Source organism: Tachysurus vachellii, chromosome 5 (assembly GCF_030014155.1).
Source record: "Tachysurus vachellii isolate PV-2020 chromosome 5, HZAU_Pvac_v1, whole genome shotgun sequence".
NCBI classification, from domain to species: Eukaryota; Metazoa; Chordata; class Actinopteri; order Siluriformes; family Bagridae; genus Tachysurus; species Tachysurus vachellii.
This window is the reverse complement of record NC_083464.1, coordinates 4024536-4042500: the sequence shown is the minus strand read 5'-3', so window position 1 is coordinate 4042500 and position 17965 is coordinate 4024536. Positions and strand designations below refer to the sequence as shown.

Sequence of the window (17965 nt, the reverse complement as noted above, 5' to 3'; positions counted from 1 at the left end):
CATGTCAAATCCAATAGGGTTTAAAAGCAGCAGAGTAGCAGAACCTGGTCCTGGATTAAATTACGCTGTCAGTAATGAGAGCAGAAATACGGTTGATATCACATCTGTGTGGAAAATAAAATAACTGTTTTTGTTTTTTCTGGAACTTTTCATTGAATATAGAATATCACCTCTAGTGTTGTAGAGAAAAACAGAAATAGTGATGAAACTCTACAAATTCTTAAAGTCCTGAGTGTCTATTTTCATATGAGCTTCATATTAACACCACTGTGGAGTGAGACGTGAGGAAGAGGTTCGATTGTCAACACGGACACAACAAAAACAAGAGGAAATAACAATTTTTGTCCTTTGGGAAAAAGAGATAATTATGGTTCCTGTTCTCGCTTGCATTATTGTTGGAACAACTGTTTTACAAAGCACTGAAACTGGAGACTCCTTCCATAAAATGATACAAAAAACATTCAGTAAATTAGTTATTTCTTTGTTAAACAATGACATTATATGTATAATTTGCTATTTATATAAATGCTATTGCGTGAGTGAATGAGTGTGTGTGTGTCCTGCGATGGGTTGGCACTCCGTCCAGGGTGTATCCTGCCTTGATGCCCGATGACGCCTGAGATAACCACAGGCTCCCCGTGACCCGAGGTGGTTCGGATAAGCGGTAGAAAATGAATGAATGAATGAACATAAATGCTAACATATTAGAGCTTGTGTGCTAATATAAACCTGTGGTATAATTAAATTACAGCCGGATCCACTGCTTTAGAACGTTCTAGAAATCCACCATTGGTTAATGACTAGTAGTGTTATTAGTCACGCAGTATATAGTGACTGGAAGAGAAAGGTTTATGATTTATAGCATAGGAGTTTCGTAGTGAAGGAAGTTCTGACCTCTCGACTCCATTGAGTTTCCACCTGTGTTTCCGGGACATGAGCAGACTCCCTCCCCAGGCGCCCTGCAGAGGAAAACCCATGAGGTTAACACACTCCAGCACACGGATAACAAGACTGCTTAACACGACACTGCGTTCAACTCCCAAACGTGCTGGCTGAAGGTCACAGCATGCATTAACCTACCTGTGCACAGCTCAGGACGGCTTCACACACTAATCTAATCCCCTTATACACCTTCTGCATCTCATGCTAATTTATAAATGAATAAACGAATGAATTTATTTCCTTTATATACTTGCTTGTTTAATGATATTATTTTTTTCCCACAGCTCTGACCCTTTGCTCACAAAAATCATTTTCTGGACTGTCTAAGATTTATCTGAACTTTACAGTGTTTTATTCTCAGCTTTGTCATTTTTCTACTTTTTATGTTTTAAAACATTTGTTTAGACACTAAATGGATATCTAAAAAGAAAAAACCAAGGAAGATATTTCAAAAATGAATATTGTGTGCCTGAATTTTTTTTTTAGACACATTACATTAAATAATTGTATATTTTTATTGAATATCCTTAGTAAATTAACATAATTGTTTGGATTTGCTAATGGTAATATGTCAGATCTAAACAAATAAATAAATAAATAATCAAACTTTCTATATGATTTGTAACACTAAAATTAAGCCTCTAATCTATTATATAAAAAATTTTTTCTTCTGATTTGTAGTTTAGTGTTCTGAATAAAAAATGTAGTGCTCTGTAGTTTTTATTTTTTTGTTGCTGTTGTTTTTTATTCTGAAATATTCCCAACAAATTCAACACAGATAAAAATAAAAAATATGTCTAGAATTCACATACTCTCTGAATTTGTAGACAAATTTTAACATCCTTCTGATTTTTTTTAAAAATAGAGGTCTTTGGAATTTGAAAATGAATTTGAAAATTCTGTAAAAAAAAAAAAATAATAATGTAGAAAAATAAAAATCAAAGGCGGAAGCCACAAATTTGATCAAATAAACTATCAAAAGAGTATGAAATGGTTTCATGCTTGAAAGTACAAATGTTTCATAAAAATCCCACAATGAAACCATTGTGTGTGCGTGTGTGTGCGTGTGTGTGCGTGCATGTGCGTGTGTTTGTGTGTGTGTGTGTGTGTGTGTGCATGTGCGTGTGTGTGTGTGTGTGTGTGTGTGTGTGTGTGCATGCCGCAATTGTTGAAATAGCCACAGGGAGCAAACCCTGTCTCACGAGGAAAATGAAGCAATAAACCATTGCTATTAAACTCATTGTTCTCCAGAGAATAGAACACACACACACACACAAACACGCACACACACACACACACACACACATACACACACACACATACCTACAATAATAGCTAGTAATTTGTAACTATTAAATTCAATTATTCCTTTATGCCGAGTCATTTATAATTCACCTCAAATAAAAATGTTAAACTAGATTAACAATTTGTATTTGTGATAAAGAAAATTATTTATTTGTAAAAACAGTATTTGCTGTGGAAATTATGTTTCTTCCATGGGCAACATAATATATTTATAAATATTATATATATTTATATTTATAATATATTTGTAATTATTTTTTTTAATTATAGTATTATTTTATTTGTTTGCTTGTTTGTTTGTGTTTATTTGTTCATTTATTTATTTTTTACATGTGCAGTGCTTTCCTTTTATTTTAGAAATGAAACATAAACAAACATAAAAAAGCATATTGTTGTTACGGTTCAGCCCGGACTTTTGGCCATGTGCTTCTGTTTATGTTCCGTGTCACGTGTCTGCTCCGCCTTTGTTTACTCCTCCCCGTCTCTGCACACCTGTTCCCTATGTGTTCATTGTCATGTCTATTTAACCGTGTATGTTGTTCTTCATAGTCAGTGTATGTTGTTCTTCCTCGTCAGTGTATGTTGTTCTTCCTCGTCAGTGTATGTTGTTTTTCATCATCAGTGTATGTTGTTCTTCCTCGTCAGTGTATGTTGTTCTTCCTCGTCAGTGTATGTTGTTCTTTCTCGTCAGTGTATGTTGTTCTTCCTCGTCAGTGTATGTTGTTCTTCCTCGTCAGTGTATGTTGTTCTTCATAGTCAGTGTATGTTGTTCTTCCTCGTCAGTGTATGTTGTTCTTCCTCGTCAGTGTATGTTGTTTTTCATAGTCAGTGTATGTTGTTCCTCCTCGTCAGTGTATGTTGTTCTTTCTCGTCAGTGTATGTTGTTCTTCCTCGTCAGTGTATGTTGTTCTTCCTCGTCAGTGTATGTTGTTCTTCATAGTCAGTGTATGTTGTTCTTCCTCGTCAGTGTATGTTGTTCTTCCTCGTCAGTGTATGTTGTTCTTCCTCGTCAGTGTATGTTGTTTTTCATAGTCAGTGTATGTTGTTCTTCCTCGTCAGTGTATGTTGTTCTTCCTCGTCAGTGTATGTTGTTCTTTCTCGTCAGTGTATGTTGTTCTTCCTCGTCAGTGTATGTTGTTCTTCCTCGTCAGTGTATGTTGTTCTTAATAGTCAGTGTATGTTGTTCTTCCTCATCAGTGTATGTTGTTTTTCATAGTCAGTGTATGTTGTTCTTCCTCGTCAGTGTATGTTGTTCTTTCTCGTCAGTGTATGTTGTTCTTCCTCGTCAGTGTATGTTGTTCTTCCTCGTCAGTGTATGTTGTTCTTCATAGTCAGTGTATGTTGTTTTTCCTCGTCAGTGTATGTTGTTCTTCCTCATCAGTGTATGTTGTTCTTCCTCGTCAGTGTATGTTGTTCTTCATAGTCAGTGTATGTTGTTTTTCATCATCAGTGTATGTTGTTCTTCCTCGTCAGTGTATGTTGTTCTTCATCATCAGTGTATGTTGTTCATCCTCATCCTTTGTCCTGTTTAGTTTCGTCCATGTTCCTGTTTCATGTATTTAAGTTATTAAACCTATTTATTTGAAGCTATCCTGCATATGGATCTGTCTTCCTCCTCCCGGTGTGACAATTGTATATTCTTTCATTTTTATTAAGCCAAAATTGCTGCCAATGGCATATTGTTTTTTGTGAATGTGAATCTGTTAAACAGTCACCAGAGCTGAGTTCAGGGTCATGAGAATCCAACATATTTGGTATATTTGACAGGAGATGAAGCAATGCAGTGATGATTGACCACCACACTTAAAGCATGTCAAAAAACATGTACAAATAAACTACATCATTATGTGGTGTAGAGTAAATACATCAGCACACAGTCACCACACAGTCACTACATCACCACAGGGTCACAACATCACCACACAGTCACTACATCACCACAGGGTCACAACATCACCACACAGTCACCACATCACTACACAGTCATTACATCACCACAGGGTCACTACATCACCACACAGTCACTACATCAGCACACAGTTAATACATCACCACAGGGTCACTACATCACCACACAGTCACCAAACACAGTCACCACATCACTACACAGTCAATACATCACCACAGGGTCACTAAATCACCACACAGTCACTACATCACCACACAGTCACTACATCACCACACAGTCACCACATCACTACACAGTCAATACATCACCACAGGGTCACTACATCACCACACAGTCACCACATCACTACACAGTCACTACATCACCACACAGTCACCACATCACTACACAGTCAATACATCACCACAGGGTCACTACATCACCACACAGTCACTACATCAGCACACAGTCACTACATCACCACAGGGTCACTAAATCACCACACAGTCACTACATCACCACACAGTCACCAAACACAGTCACCACATCACCACAGGGTCACTAAATCACCACACAGTCACTACATCACCACACAGTCACCAAACACAGTCACCACATCACCACAGGGTCACTAAATCACCAAAGGGTCACCACATCACCGCACAGTCACTACATCACCACACAGTCACCACATCACCACACAGTCACTACAGTACATCACCACAGGGACAGCACATAACCGCACAGTCAATACATCAGCACACAGTCACCACAGAGTCACTACATCAGCACACATTCACCAAATATTCACCACACAGTCACTACATCACCACAGGGTCAGCACATAACCGCATCAGCACACACACCACATCAGCACACAGTCACCACACAGTCACTACATCAGCACACATTCACCAAATATTCACCACACAGTCACTACATCACCACACAGTCACCACACAGACAATACATCAGCACAGTCACCAAATATTCACCACATCACCACAGTCACCACATCAGCACACAGTCACCACACAGTCATCACATCAGCACACAGTCATGGCACAGTCACCATACAGTCACCATACAGTCACCACATCAGCACACTGTCACCACATCAGCACACAGTCACCACACAGTCATCACATCAGCACACAATCATGACACAGTCATGACACAGTCACCACACAGTCACCACATCAGCACACAGTCACCACACAGTCACCACATCAGCACACAGTCACCACACAGTCATCACATCAGCACACAGTCATGACAGAGTCACCACACAGTCACCACACAGTCACCACATCAGCACACAGTCACCACCCAGTCAATACATTAGCACACAGTCACTACACCACCACACAGTCACCACACAGATATCACATCATCACACAGTCACCACACAGATATCACATCATCACACAGTCACCACACAGTCACTACATCATCACACAGTCACCACACAGTCACTACATCATCACACAGTCACCACACAGTCACTACATTAGCAGGGTCACCACATCAGCACACAGTCACCACATCAGCACACAGTCACTACATCAACACACGGTCACCACACAGTCACCACATCAGCACACAATCACTACCCAGTCACGACATAAGCACGCAGTCAGCACACAGTCACTAGATCAGCTACATTATTTTGTACTCACATCCACGTGCATCCAAATGTTATACTTCTTACAGATGTCTGAGATCGCAATCAGGGGATCAAATGCTCCATACACTGTAGTTCCAGCTGTAGCGCTCACAAAGAAGGGCACAAGACCCTAAGAAAGAAAGAAAGAAAGAAAGAAAGAAAGAAAGAAAGAAAGAAAGAAAGAAAGAAAGAAAGAAATTTGGATGAAAATAATGCAGTGATTAATAAATGAAAGTAAATGAAAAAGAGGACAACAGAATTATGAAGAAAAGTAACAGAATAGAATAAATAATAAAAAACAGAAATCGAATAGAATTTAAAAATATGAGCGATAGAATAAATCAGAATAGTTTGATGTAGAATGATAAAAGAAAAGCATTACAACAGTATGAAGAATGAAAGGGAAAGGAATAAAGTGAGAGGAGCAAAGAATAAAAAAAATAATGAAGAAAATTATATGGCATATAATAAAATGATGAACAAAAGGTAATAAAATAATATAGAAATAAAATAGGATAGAATATCATGATGAAAAGTTAGATAATCGAAAAGAATTAAATAATTAAATAATGTGATATAAGTTGATAAAAAATATAAGATCATATAAGAAAAAAATAAAATAGAATAGAATAGAATAGAATAGAATAGAATAGAATAGAATAGAAAGAAAGAAAGAAAGAAAGAAAGAAAGAAAGGCAGATTTTCTAGTCACATTAATGTGTGTATCAGATCAGGAGATTACGTCAGATGTGCACTTCTGCTGTAAAGGTCAGACGAAGTAAAGACTCATGAAGCAAACTTAATACATTTTAATAAGTGTGTGTGTGTGTGTGTGTGTGTGTGTGTGTGTGTGTGTGTGTGTGTGTGTGCATGTGTGTGTCAGACTTTCATTACCTTCTGCTTGGCCTCCACTATCCTCCGCTCCAGGTCAGAAGGGATCAGTTTTCCCCTGTCAGAGACAAAAGCACTATTTCACAGCTGGATCCATGTGTGATTGTCATTAAGACACATGTTCCTCAATGTTCCTCTATGATATATCCAGACTTACCTCTCATCGGCTTTGATACAAATCACGCTCTCTGTTCCTATTCCAAGAGCTGCAGCCCCCTTCTTGATTGAGAAATGACTCTGAAATGAAGAACAGGATATTTCAGCCAAAGGTTAGAAGGAGTTTAAAGCAGGGGTATCAAACAAACAGCCTGATGCCCAGGACCAGACCAGTAAAGGAAATGAGTGAAATTACTCAAAGAAAACCATTCATTCATTCATTCATTCATCTTCTACCGCTTATCTGAACTACCTCGGGTCACGGGGAGCCTGTGCCTATCTCAGGCGTCATCGGGCACCAAGGCAGGATACACCCTGGACGGAGTGCCAACCCATCACAGGGCGCACACACACACTCTCATTCACTCACGCAATCACACACCAGGGACAATTTTCCAGAGATGCCAATCAACCTACCGTGCATGTCTTTGGACCGGGGGAGGAAACCGGAGTACCCGGAGGAAACCCCCGAGGCACGGGGAGAACATGCAAACTCCACACACACAAGGCGGAGGCAGGAATCAAACCCCCAACCCTGGAGGTGTGAGGCGAATGTGCTAACCACTAAGCCACCGTGCCCCCCCAAAGAAAACCAATAAAATTAAAATTGACTTATGATGAAAAAAGAATTCCAGCAGACAACAGAATAGAATAAAATAATAATACTGAAAATATACACTAGAAATAGAAAATATAATAATAGGATGCAAACAGATCACATCAAATAGAATGATGAAAAAGGAAAGATGCAAGAAAGTAAGTGTAGAAAGTATAGAATAGAGGAGAATAGAGTAGAATAGAGGAGAATAGAGTAGAATAGAGGAGAATAGAGTAGAATAGAATCATTAAAAAGCAAAAGTATACAATAGAATGATGCGAAAGAAATACTATAGAATAGAATAGAATAAAAACAGATCACATGAAATAGAATGATAAAAAATGAAAGATGTAAGAAAGTACAGTAACTGTAGAAAGTATAGAATAGAACAATAAAAAAACATCAAATAGAACGATGTGAGAAAGATAAAAATAGATTAGAAAAGAATCGAATTATAAAAGGAATTACATGGATTGATGAAATAAAGACAAAGAAAAAAAGAAAAAAGTATAGAAAGAATAGTACAGATTAGAATAATGCAATTTAGAAAATATAGAATAACACAAAATCGAATAAAATTAATGAAATTATAAAATAGAATTGTGTGAGAAAGTAAACAAGTAAAACTTTTTATCTCACAGCGGTTTTTATCGTGTATTGAGTTACCGTAGCAATGCTATCGGGTTTTTCCTCTGAACACTCTCATAAACATGGCATTTGATGAATGTTGGAAGTGTGATGTGGCCTGAACTGGGTTTGACACCTCTTCTTTAAAACCTTGCATTTTTAAGGCAACAAATATATTTGGGGTCGTATTGAAACGCTGTCTACATATAACTGTCTTAGCAAAACGTTGCAAATGAAACGGCAGCTCGTGCACTTATCTGCTGCACTTAAGGTCAGGATTAACTCTGGCTGTGGCATTTCACAGCAGTGCTAATAAAGAGAGTGCAGCTAAAGCGCCGTGGCTCTGTTTATAGAGGCCATTACACAAAATAGAACTAACCTCTTTTACACTGCTGTGAACAACAGGAACAAAAAGGGAACAGAAAAAACATGAGCAAAATTAAATTGTGATGAAAAAAATCATTTTAGAATAGAACGGAATAGAAAGACAGAAGAAAGAAGGTATCACATGGAACGACTACAAGAAATAAAATATGCAAGAAAGAACGTGTAGAAAGTATAGAATAGAAATAATAGAATAGAATTGAACCAAAGTGAAAGGATTTATGAAATAAAAAAAAGATATGATAAATATTTCTAATAGAAAAGAACAGAACAAAAAAGAATAGAATAGTATAGAATAGAACGATAAAAGATAGTATAGAAAAGAAGTATGAAATAGAAAAGAAATGATAGAATAGAACAGATAAATAAAGAATAAATACAAAAACAAACTGAATAGTACAGAATAAAACAAACTTGAATTACAAAAGAAAGTATTGAATAGAATAATGACAGAGAAAGATACAAGTAAGAATAGAACGATAAATGAAAATATCAAATAGAATGATGAAAGAAAAAAGTTACAATAATGAACGGAATAGAATAGAATGATAAAAAAAAGGATGAAAACGAATGATGAAAGAGAAAGATACAAGATGAATAGAATAGAAAAGAATAGAATGGTGAAATAATAAAAGAACATTAAATAGAAACTACCAACTGGTATAGAAAACATTTTTGAAAAGGAAAAGTATCAAATGAAGAAAGCAGCAATATAAATCAGATAAAAATAACAAACAGGACAAAATTGAAATGAGGTAAAAACGAAGACGAGGTAAAAACAAAGACGAGGTAAAATGGCCTTACGTGTTCGGACGTGAAGGCCGCCAGCTTGGGCACGGATGACATGCCTTTCTCCTTGACTTCAGGAAACATCTTGTAGCGAGCCAGCAACATGGCATACATGTTGGAAATGGCGCCACCTGCAGGAAGACGATGCATTTCAGTTACAAATCCAGACTCCCTCCACTCCTCTACTCCTCAACTGCTGTCCGATTCTCCACGGCTTATGTTTGTCATGCTAAGACTGAATCTTACATAATAATGACGTTCTGTAGCACTGCAATGAGGTGATTAGGGAACCGGAGCATGAAATGTCGTTTGTGTTACATTAGTGTCTGCAAGCTGGACTGAGGATAATAAGAGTTTCTGTTTGCCTGTACAAATGACTGCAGTGCCCTCTGTTACATTACCACAAGTTAATGTCAGTTTTTGTTTAAACTTTATCTCCCTCGGAGCCTAGACTGGACTCGATTCGACCGTGGCTCTTCGGTCATCCGTCAAGATCCCTACGAGGAGCTGAACATCACGAACCCTGTGCTCTAAGAGCCAGGAGGTGGACTGAACCACCTAGGATGAGTCACTAGGTGTCTGAAAGCTAAAGATGTCTTCAGACTCTATCAGATGATCTGGATTTAACCTTGGCTGGATTCTACCAACTGATAACATGTTTTCTTTATGTCAGATTATACGATACAGATCTTCTCACTACAGACCTGCAAAAAAACAACTCCATACTGCTTTGGTCATTAATCAGCATGCAGAAAACAAGCTCGCATTCTTCTAGATGAACTTGAGAGAATTGTTTCTGTTCATTACCTCATTTTATTTACGTTTCGTCTGTTCTGTTACAATAACAGTCTGTTCTGTTATTTACGTTTCGTCTGTTCTGTAATAGTCAATTCCCAACAGCTACCTACATAATATACGACATCTACAATCTGGGAAAGGTGAAGGTCATCATGTGATTAACCTGAGAACCTGAGACTGCTTGCATTGTCCCACATGAGGCTCGCTCCCTTTCAGAGAACACGGTCATTTACGCTCCTTTTGCTCCAAGCTACTGACGGCTATGGCATTGTCAGGATTCTTGTGGTCTCACAGCGACAGAATTATTCAGTAAAATATGGCTAATACGGGGCACGGTGGCTTAGTGGTTAGCACATTCGCCTCACACCTCCAGGGTTGGAGGTTCGATTCCCGCCTCCGCCTTGTGTGTGTGGAGTTTGCATGTTCTCCCCGTGCCTCGGGGGTTTCCTCCGGGTACTCCGGTTTCCTCCCCCGGTCCAAAGACATGCATGGTAGGTTGATTGGCATCTCTGGAAAATTGTCCGTAGTGTGTGATTGTGTGAGTGAATGAGAGTGTGTGTGTGCCCTGCGATGGGTTGGCACTCCGTCCAGGGTGTATCCTGCCTTGATGCCCGATGACGCCTGAGATAGGCACAGGCTCCCCGTGACCCGAGGTAGTTCGGATAAGCGGTAGAAAATGAATGAATGAATGAATGAATGAATGAATATGGCTAATACACATACAAAGTAAACCAGGTTTTAAGGCAGAAAATTAACCTCGTCTTCAAGTACTTTAAAGTGTTGGCTCAAGTGATTAAGGCTCTGGGCTGTTGATTGGCGGATTTGGGTTCAAGCCCTAGCACTGCCCAGCTGTCACTGATGGGCCCTTGAGCATGGCCCTTAACCCTCTCTGCTCCAGGGATGCTGTATCATAACTGACCCAATGCTCTGACCACAACTTCCTAAACTGGGATATGGGACGAAAAGAATTTTTCTGTAATGTATATGCAGCAATAATAAAGGCTTTGTCTCTAATGAGCACTGACACTTCCCATGTTTTGTTCCTGTACTGACGCCTTACACTACTGTACCTCTTCTCTAACATTTTAGCCTGATTATATTCTTGAATTCTTGCCCCAACCTACTTCTAATACCATGAGGACTTGTTTCTGATGCAGACGTCCAAGCACTTTCTCTGTTTAATGTTTTTGAATAGAAATAGCTTTATCCACAACACACAAATACAATATCAAGATAAGACAAAGAGTTTGAAGAGTTAATCTTGCCTGGTGAGAAGATGCCGTCTCCACGGCCGTCTTCCCAGCCGATGATCTCTCTCATCTTCTTCAGTGTGACGTATTCCAGCAGGACAAAAACAGGAGCCACCTCGTAAGTAAACCTGCACATCACATCACATAACCCAATCAGGAAAAAGGGCACCAGAAGGCGCGTACACATCTTTCCTTACTACTACTACAACTACTCCTACAACTACTCCTACTACTACTACTACAACAACTACTCCTACTACTACTACTACTCCTACTACTACTACTACTCCTACTCCTACTACTCCTACTACTACTCCTACTCCTACTACTCCTACTACTACTACTACAACAACTACTCCTACTACTACTACTACTCCTACTCCTACTACTCCTACTACTACTCCTACTCCTACTACTCCTACTACTCCTACTACTACTACTACTCCTACTACTACTACTCCTACTACTCCTACTACTACTACTACTCCTACTACTACTACTCCTACTACTACTACTACAACAACTACTCCTACTACTACTACTACTCCTACTACTACTACTACTCCTACTCCTACTACTCCTACTACTACTCCTACTCCTACTACTACAACAACTACTCCTACTACTACGACTACTACTACTACTACTACTACTACTCCTACTACTACTACTACTACTCCTACTACTACTCCTACTACTACTCCTACTCCTACTACTACAACAACTACTCCTACTACTACGACTACTACTACTACTACTACTACTACTCCTACTACTACTACTACTACTCCTACTACTCCTCCTACTACTACTACTACTCCTACTACTACTAATAATAATAATACTAATAATAATAATGCATGCCCATGACTTATTAACATAGATGAATGAGTTTTTTTTTTAACTTTACAATGATGTTAATAATGTATATATTATTCATTCTCATTTTTGCACATCTTTTATAGTGTGTCTATATTCCGTTTTTTACTGTAAACAACACAAAATGCTGTTTTTTACAAAACAACATCTAAATTGTTCACATGCGATTATTCATGATTTTTATTTAAAAAAATTTTACATTTAAGATTTAGATTTAGAAATTGTCAGTGATTTACCTTTACAAGTTAATTAGAAGTTAATCTTCTAATTCTTAATAAGTATTATTAAGTACAAATTACGTGTTACTTGAAAAATTATCATGTTAGAACGAGTGGATTAATTTAATCCCATGAACTGCAGATGCACTACTGTCACTGTTGACCAATCAGAACCCAGAATTCAAAATACGATCATTTGTCAATTTGATATTGTTTTTGAAGTATAAAATCCCTTCCTTTTCATTCTTCTTTAAAAAAAAATAAAAATCATGGGTCACATCTACAGCTCAAAATCTATTACTGTTTTGATTAACATTTAAATTTCATTTAAATTTTCTCCCTTGAATCCTGGTGATAATGGAGTGATGGAGGTGTTCAGGGTCTGTGCTTTTCATTTCCATTCCTTTCACTTTAGATCTAAGAGAAGGAGTTTTTTGTTAGGAGCTCACATGTTAGTGTTGGCGGTGGATGTGAGCCAGTCAGCAGCGAGACCGACCATGTCTAATCCGGTGGAGAGCTGGTTAAAGTACCTGGGGTGAGCTAGAAATAGGCAGAAGAGTGAAAATAAAAATACAATATTGAACCCTTCATGAATGTTCTGTGTATGATTTATTTTTTTTCCTTTATTCTTTTTTTTTTAATCTACTGTTGAATTCCTACTGATGATAAATGAATGTCACACTGCAGCTTTTCTGTGTCACCAGGCCTGAAATTGCAGGTTTCCACTGACTGAACTGCACTAACTTTTCCCACCAGATTTACAAAAATGTTCATTGTGTCAGGATTTTAATGCAAGCCAAGTAGTTATAATACATTACAGATGACGTTCACTGCACAGATGAATTACATTTTAGCCACGCCCACGGAAACTGGGAATAACAAATAGGACTAAACGATGGAACCAACACGTCTGTTTGTTTGTCTTTCCACCTCTTTAAAGGGTGGCATTCATTTTTTCATAATTGAATGGGTTGTCTTATGGGTCGTCATGTATGGATATCCTTTGAATGGATTTCTTTCAGGTCAGAAATGTTCATTAAATTAGTGTGGAATATATATAAATAAGTCTATATAATCCTGTTGTTATTGTCACTACACATTTCTTAGTTTTTTAGTTTTTTTGTCCTTCAAAGATCATCATATGGTTCCTTGGTTGCTATAAATCAGCTTTAAATTACTGTGTGTTGAAGGAAGATTCAGACTTTTTCATTAAATATATTTTAAATAAAATACAGAGAAAATCCCAGCAGCTGCTTGCATGTTTTTTTTTTTTTTTTTTTTTTTTTGTATTTTTTTTTTTTTTGTATTTTTTTTTTTTGTCGTTGTTCTGCAGTAACATTTAAAATGCATGAGTTTAAATAAAAACTGTACTTAATTACAATTCCTTTACATTAGTAGCTTATAGCTAGTTACAAACTATATTAATACAAAAGATCTTTCTTTCTGAATATGTTATGAATTTTGACAAACTAAATGAAACATGGTTATGTTTTAAATGTGATGGTTGCTATGACAACCGCCTAATGCATAGGTAATTTATTTTTTTTGTGAAATTAACTATAAAATTAACTATTAACTATCAACAAATTCATCACAGACGTACATAAAATGAACATAAATCTGTTTATCATGTTTGATTGGTGACTGGTTGCTATGGTGAGAAGCCCACCAATCAGGATTGAGTATTGTTCTACTTTTATCAATACCACACTGTTTTTTGAGCTTATAAACATTTCCAAGAAAAAAGCACAGTCATTGTTTTAAAATATAATGGAGGAATTAAACGCTCGTGTAGAGAAAAGTAGGTAAAAATTGACAACACCCATAATGCACTTCTCTTAATGATTACTCGCTTACTCACTCACATGATGGTCATGGTGGATCTGAAGCTTGGATTTGAACTACTGAATGGGATACCGGTCCCCACCCTCTCCCCACACACACACACACACACACACACACACACACACCAAGGGACAATGTAGTCACTAATACATTCACTGGCCATTTTTTGGGAAGAAACCGGAGAACCCAGAATATCAGTTCCACCTAGTCAGGATTGAAGGTCATGTGACAATAAACCCCTATCAATCAATCAATCAATCAAATCCAATTCAACAGAATTCTACAGAATTCACTGGACACCAGACGTGCTGCACTAATGAACACCACCGTGGCAAAAATGTTCACAATTACCAAATGTAATAAATTCACCATCATCCACCTAATCACTCTTACTAATCACAGGTCATCAAATTAACATCAACTCAACTCCATTTCCCTCATGAAAGAATAAACGTTATAATAATATCATATATAATATATCTGACGTCCACTAACACGTTCACGTGACCTTGTACCTGTTTTAATGGCGTATTTAAGCGTTGCGCGGCAGCTGATCAAAATATCATCCAGGGTTTCGGGTTCATCCGACAGCTCCCAGTTATTCCTCTGCAGCAGCTCGTTGGGGTAATGAAAATCAATCACTTTGGTCGACCTGTCGAAAGACTCCACAATGTAGGCGAGCAAAATATCCACAACTTCCTGCAGGAAAGTCATCGTCTTCAGGTCGCCGTCTAACGCGGGAAGAAGATCTGCGGTGAAGGAAATAATAAATCAGAATCATTTTTATAATTCTAATGATTAAAAACCAGTGTTAAAGCAGCAGCAGCACAGGACAGGAGTGACAAAGGGAAACATCTCCGTTTCTATTTCCGTTTAACCTTCAGAAAGAAAGCTGAAGGTCACAGCTGATTACAGCAAAAAGACACACAGATATTTTCCTTCAAATTAAAAACCAAAAAATAAAAGTAAAAAATAGCCCGATAGCACGAGTCATTTCATTTTTTATTCTCTACTTAAAATTACTCACAGAACAAAGAGTCATTGTCGTGCTCAATATATTTATTATAACATGCATCATTTAGTCATTGGATCAAATTTAATAAAACATTTATAATTCATTTTAAATCGGATTGTGATAAATATGCAATCAAAATAGAGTCAGAATTGTATAAAAAAAAATTATATAAAACAAAATCCATCAAACATTTAGAGATTATTCTCTATTCTTCTTTGCGATAGATAGATAGATAGATAGATAGATAGATAGATAGATAGATAGATAGATAGATAGATAGATATTCAGTGACATTATGAATTAATGTCAGTGTCCAAAATTCAAATGCAAATAAATAAAATATAATAAAAATCGTCATAATTAATATCATTTGTCATCATGATAATGGTATTTGTTGTTGTTGTTTTTTTAAAAACGAAAATTAAAACAGAAACGATTCAATTTCCGAAAATGAAAATTAATTCATATCATTATTTTAAACCAAGAGCGAACAACAAATTTGGACAAAAAACGCGTTCATAATTCTGTCCGTTATCTAAAAACAAATACTTTATGCTAAGAGAATATTTTTATACTTTATATCCGCGAAGAAATTATTATACCGCGCGCATGACGTGAAAGCTGGGCGAGTGTGTGTGTGTGTGTGTGTGTGTGTGTGTGTGTGTGTGTGTGTGTGTGTGTGTGTGCGTGCGTGCGTGTGTGTGTGTTTGTGTGTGTGCGTGCTGTACCTGTAGAGTAGAGCTCGGAGAAGCCCAGGTTAGTTTTGGAGCAGTTGCAGGGTTTGGTGCTGCAGCTGCAGTTTTCCGCATCTCGTTTCTCAGCACCATCCGCGCTCTTATCCACCTCTCCCACATTCAGCAGAGCTTACAGAGCAAAATAACACCAGTAATGATAATAATGCACCATTTCGCCAAAAATCCTGGAGCGCTTTAGAATTCTCTATAATCGTATGCAAATAAATCAAGCGCTGATTTATGACAGATTTCTGCGATATAAAAACATGTTAATTTTTATATAATTCCCAGAATAGAACACGCTTTATGAATGTATAGTGTTTACTATAATAAGAAAAAAAAACTGTTGATATTACTATTAAATTGAACCCACCACATAATTTGGATCCAATGCCGCCGGTGAATTTCTGGGCCGCCGCTTGGCACCAAGCCCTGGCTGTGACATTTACACACACACACACACACACACACACACACACACACACACACACACACACACACACCTCTGAAATTTTAAAGGTCATTTTGTCAAGGTGTTTAAAACTCGTTTCTTTTTATTATTGATCGTTACAGGAAAATACGACTGAGATTTTGCGCGTTAAAAATTTCCTACAATTATAAAGGATTTTTTATATTTTTTATAATTTCTAAAATATGCTACGGTTTATTGTATTTCCTACAATACAATAAAAAACTGATGGTTTTTATAACATTAACCTAGAGTACAGATGTCAGATCATTATTATTATTATTATTATTATTATTATTATTATTATTATTATTATTATTCCTCTTGCGCCTCACATTTCAGCGCCTGATGTTGGTGATTTCCTCCTGCATTAATACGATCACTCTACTTCTCCATGTAGCATCGTTACTTACGATGCTTACCTGGGCTTTGGCCGCCGCTCTCACCGCCGTTTTCTGCGCCCAGAGACCAAAAACCGTGCGAAGCCATGGCGCAAAAAATATGATAATTGAAATGATATCTCCAGCGTATTTTTTTCCTCACTACGACGCGCGGAGACGAGCAGCAGCCATACAGACCGGTAGAGAAAGATCCACTGGACAGGTGGTATACATCAATAAAAAGAAAAAAGAAAAAGAAAAAAATAAGAAAAACAAAAATTTCGTTGCCGCAGGGTTTTCAGTGGATCTTTCACCCAGTGCGTCCTCTCCTCTCTCCGACTGTAAGGGGCCACATTTGCCGCGCGTCCGGATGGATGCTCTCTCTCTCTCTCTCTCTCTCTCTCTCTCTCTCTCTCTCTCTCACACACACACACACACACACACACACACACTCACTCTCTCCCGCTTTCCTATTTGATGTCACGCACAAAAAATATACAAACAGCAAGACTTTAAAAAAAAATTCGTGTATTCGTCTCTCTGACGCAAATATGTAATCCGTCTTGAGAAGGAAATCAGGAGGCGAGAGGTGACGCCATCATCACCATTACCGACACAGTCGCCGCCGCCGGTACCGGATCGTTAACGTTAACAGCGCTACGCTGCTGCTGCGACGATGCACGCCAGTGTCACGTCACCATGGAGATTCCAGGGGTTTTCGGCGTCAAGACAAGAGCTACAAGACAAAAAAAAGCCTGGGTCGTGCACGTATCACTTTTATTTACCTATTTATTTATTTATTTACTTACAAAGAAACTCTCTCTCTCTCTCTCTCTCTCTCTCTCTCTCTCTCTCTCTCTCTCTCTCTCTCTCTCTCTCTCTCTCTAGCACGCATTTCTAATTTGAGCTCAAATCTCAATTTCTCATCATTGTTCCAACAGCATCTGGAGTTTGAGATGTAGATATACTCTTTATCCCTAAATGCAGTCTCGATTACATTTCTACATCCATAAATAATATATATATATATATATATATATATATATATATATATATATATATATATATATATATATATATATATATATATATATATTTGTGTATATTGAATATATATAATACAATAACACC

The 17965-nt window shown here is 37.5% G+C and overlaps 1 protein-coding gene across 1 annotated transcript in view; it reads right to left on the bottom strand.

Moving 5' to 3' along the window:
* Positions 1-17425, bottom strand: part of gad2 (glutamate decarboxylase 2) — a 25507-nt gene extending 8082 nt beyond the window's left edge. Inside the window, exons 1-11 of the mRNA XM_060869158.1 lie at positions 16877-17425; positions 16359-16421; positions 15980-16114; positions 14752-14985; positions 12841-12931; positions 11310-11422; positions 9262-9377; positions 6850-6929; positions 6696-6750; positions 5815-5931; positions 895-959 (exon numbers count right to left, since the gene is read on the bottom strand). Coding sequence (XP_060725141.1) covers positions 895-959; positions 5815-5931; positions 6696-6750; positions 6850-6929; positions 9262-9377; positions 11310-11422; positions 12841-12931; positions 14752-14985; positions 15980-16114; positions 16359-16421; positions 16877-16943 — 1136 coding nt within the window. The 5' untranslated portion in view covers positions 16944-17425. The remainder of the gene's footprint in view (positions 1-894; positions 960-5814; positions 5932-6695; positions 6751-6849; positions 6930-9261; positions 9378-11309; positions 11423-12840; positions 12932-14751; positions 14986-15979; positions 16115-16358; positions 16422-16876) is intronic.
* Between the last annotated feature and the right edge of the window lie 540 nt (positions 17426-17965).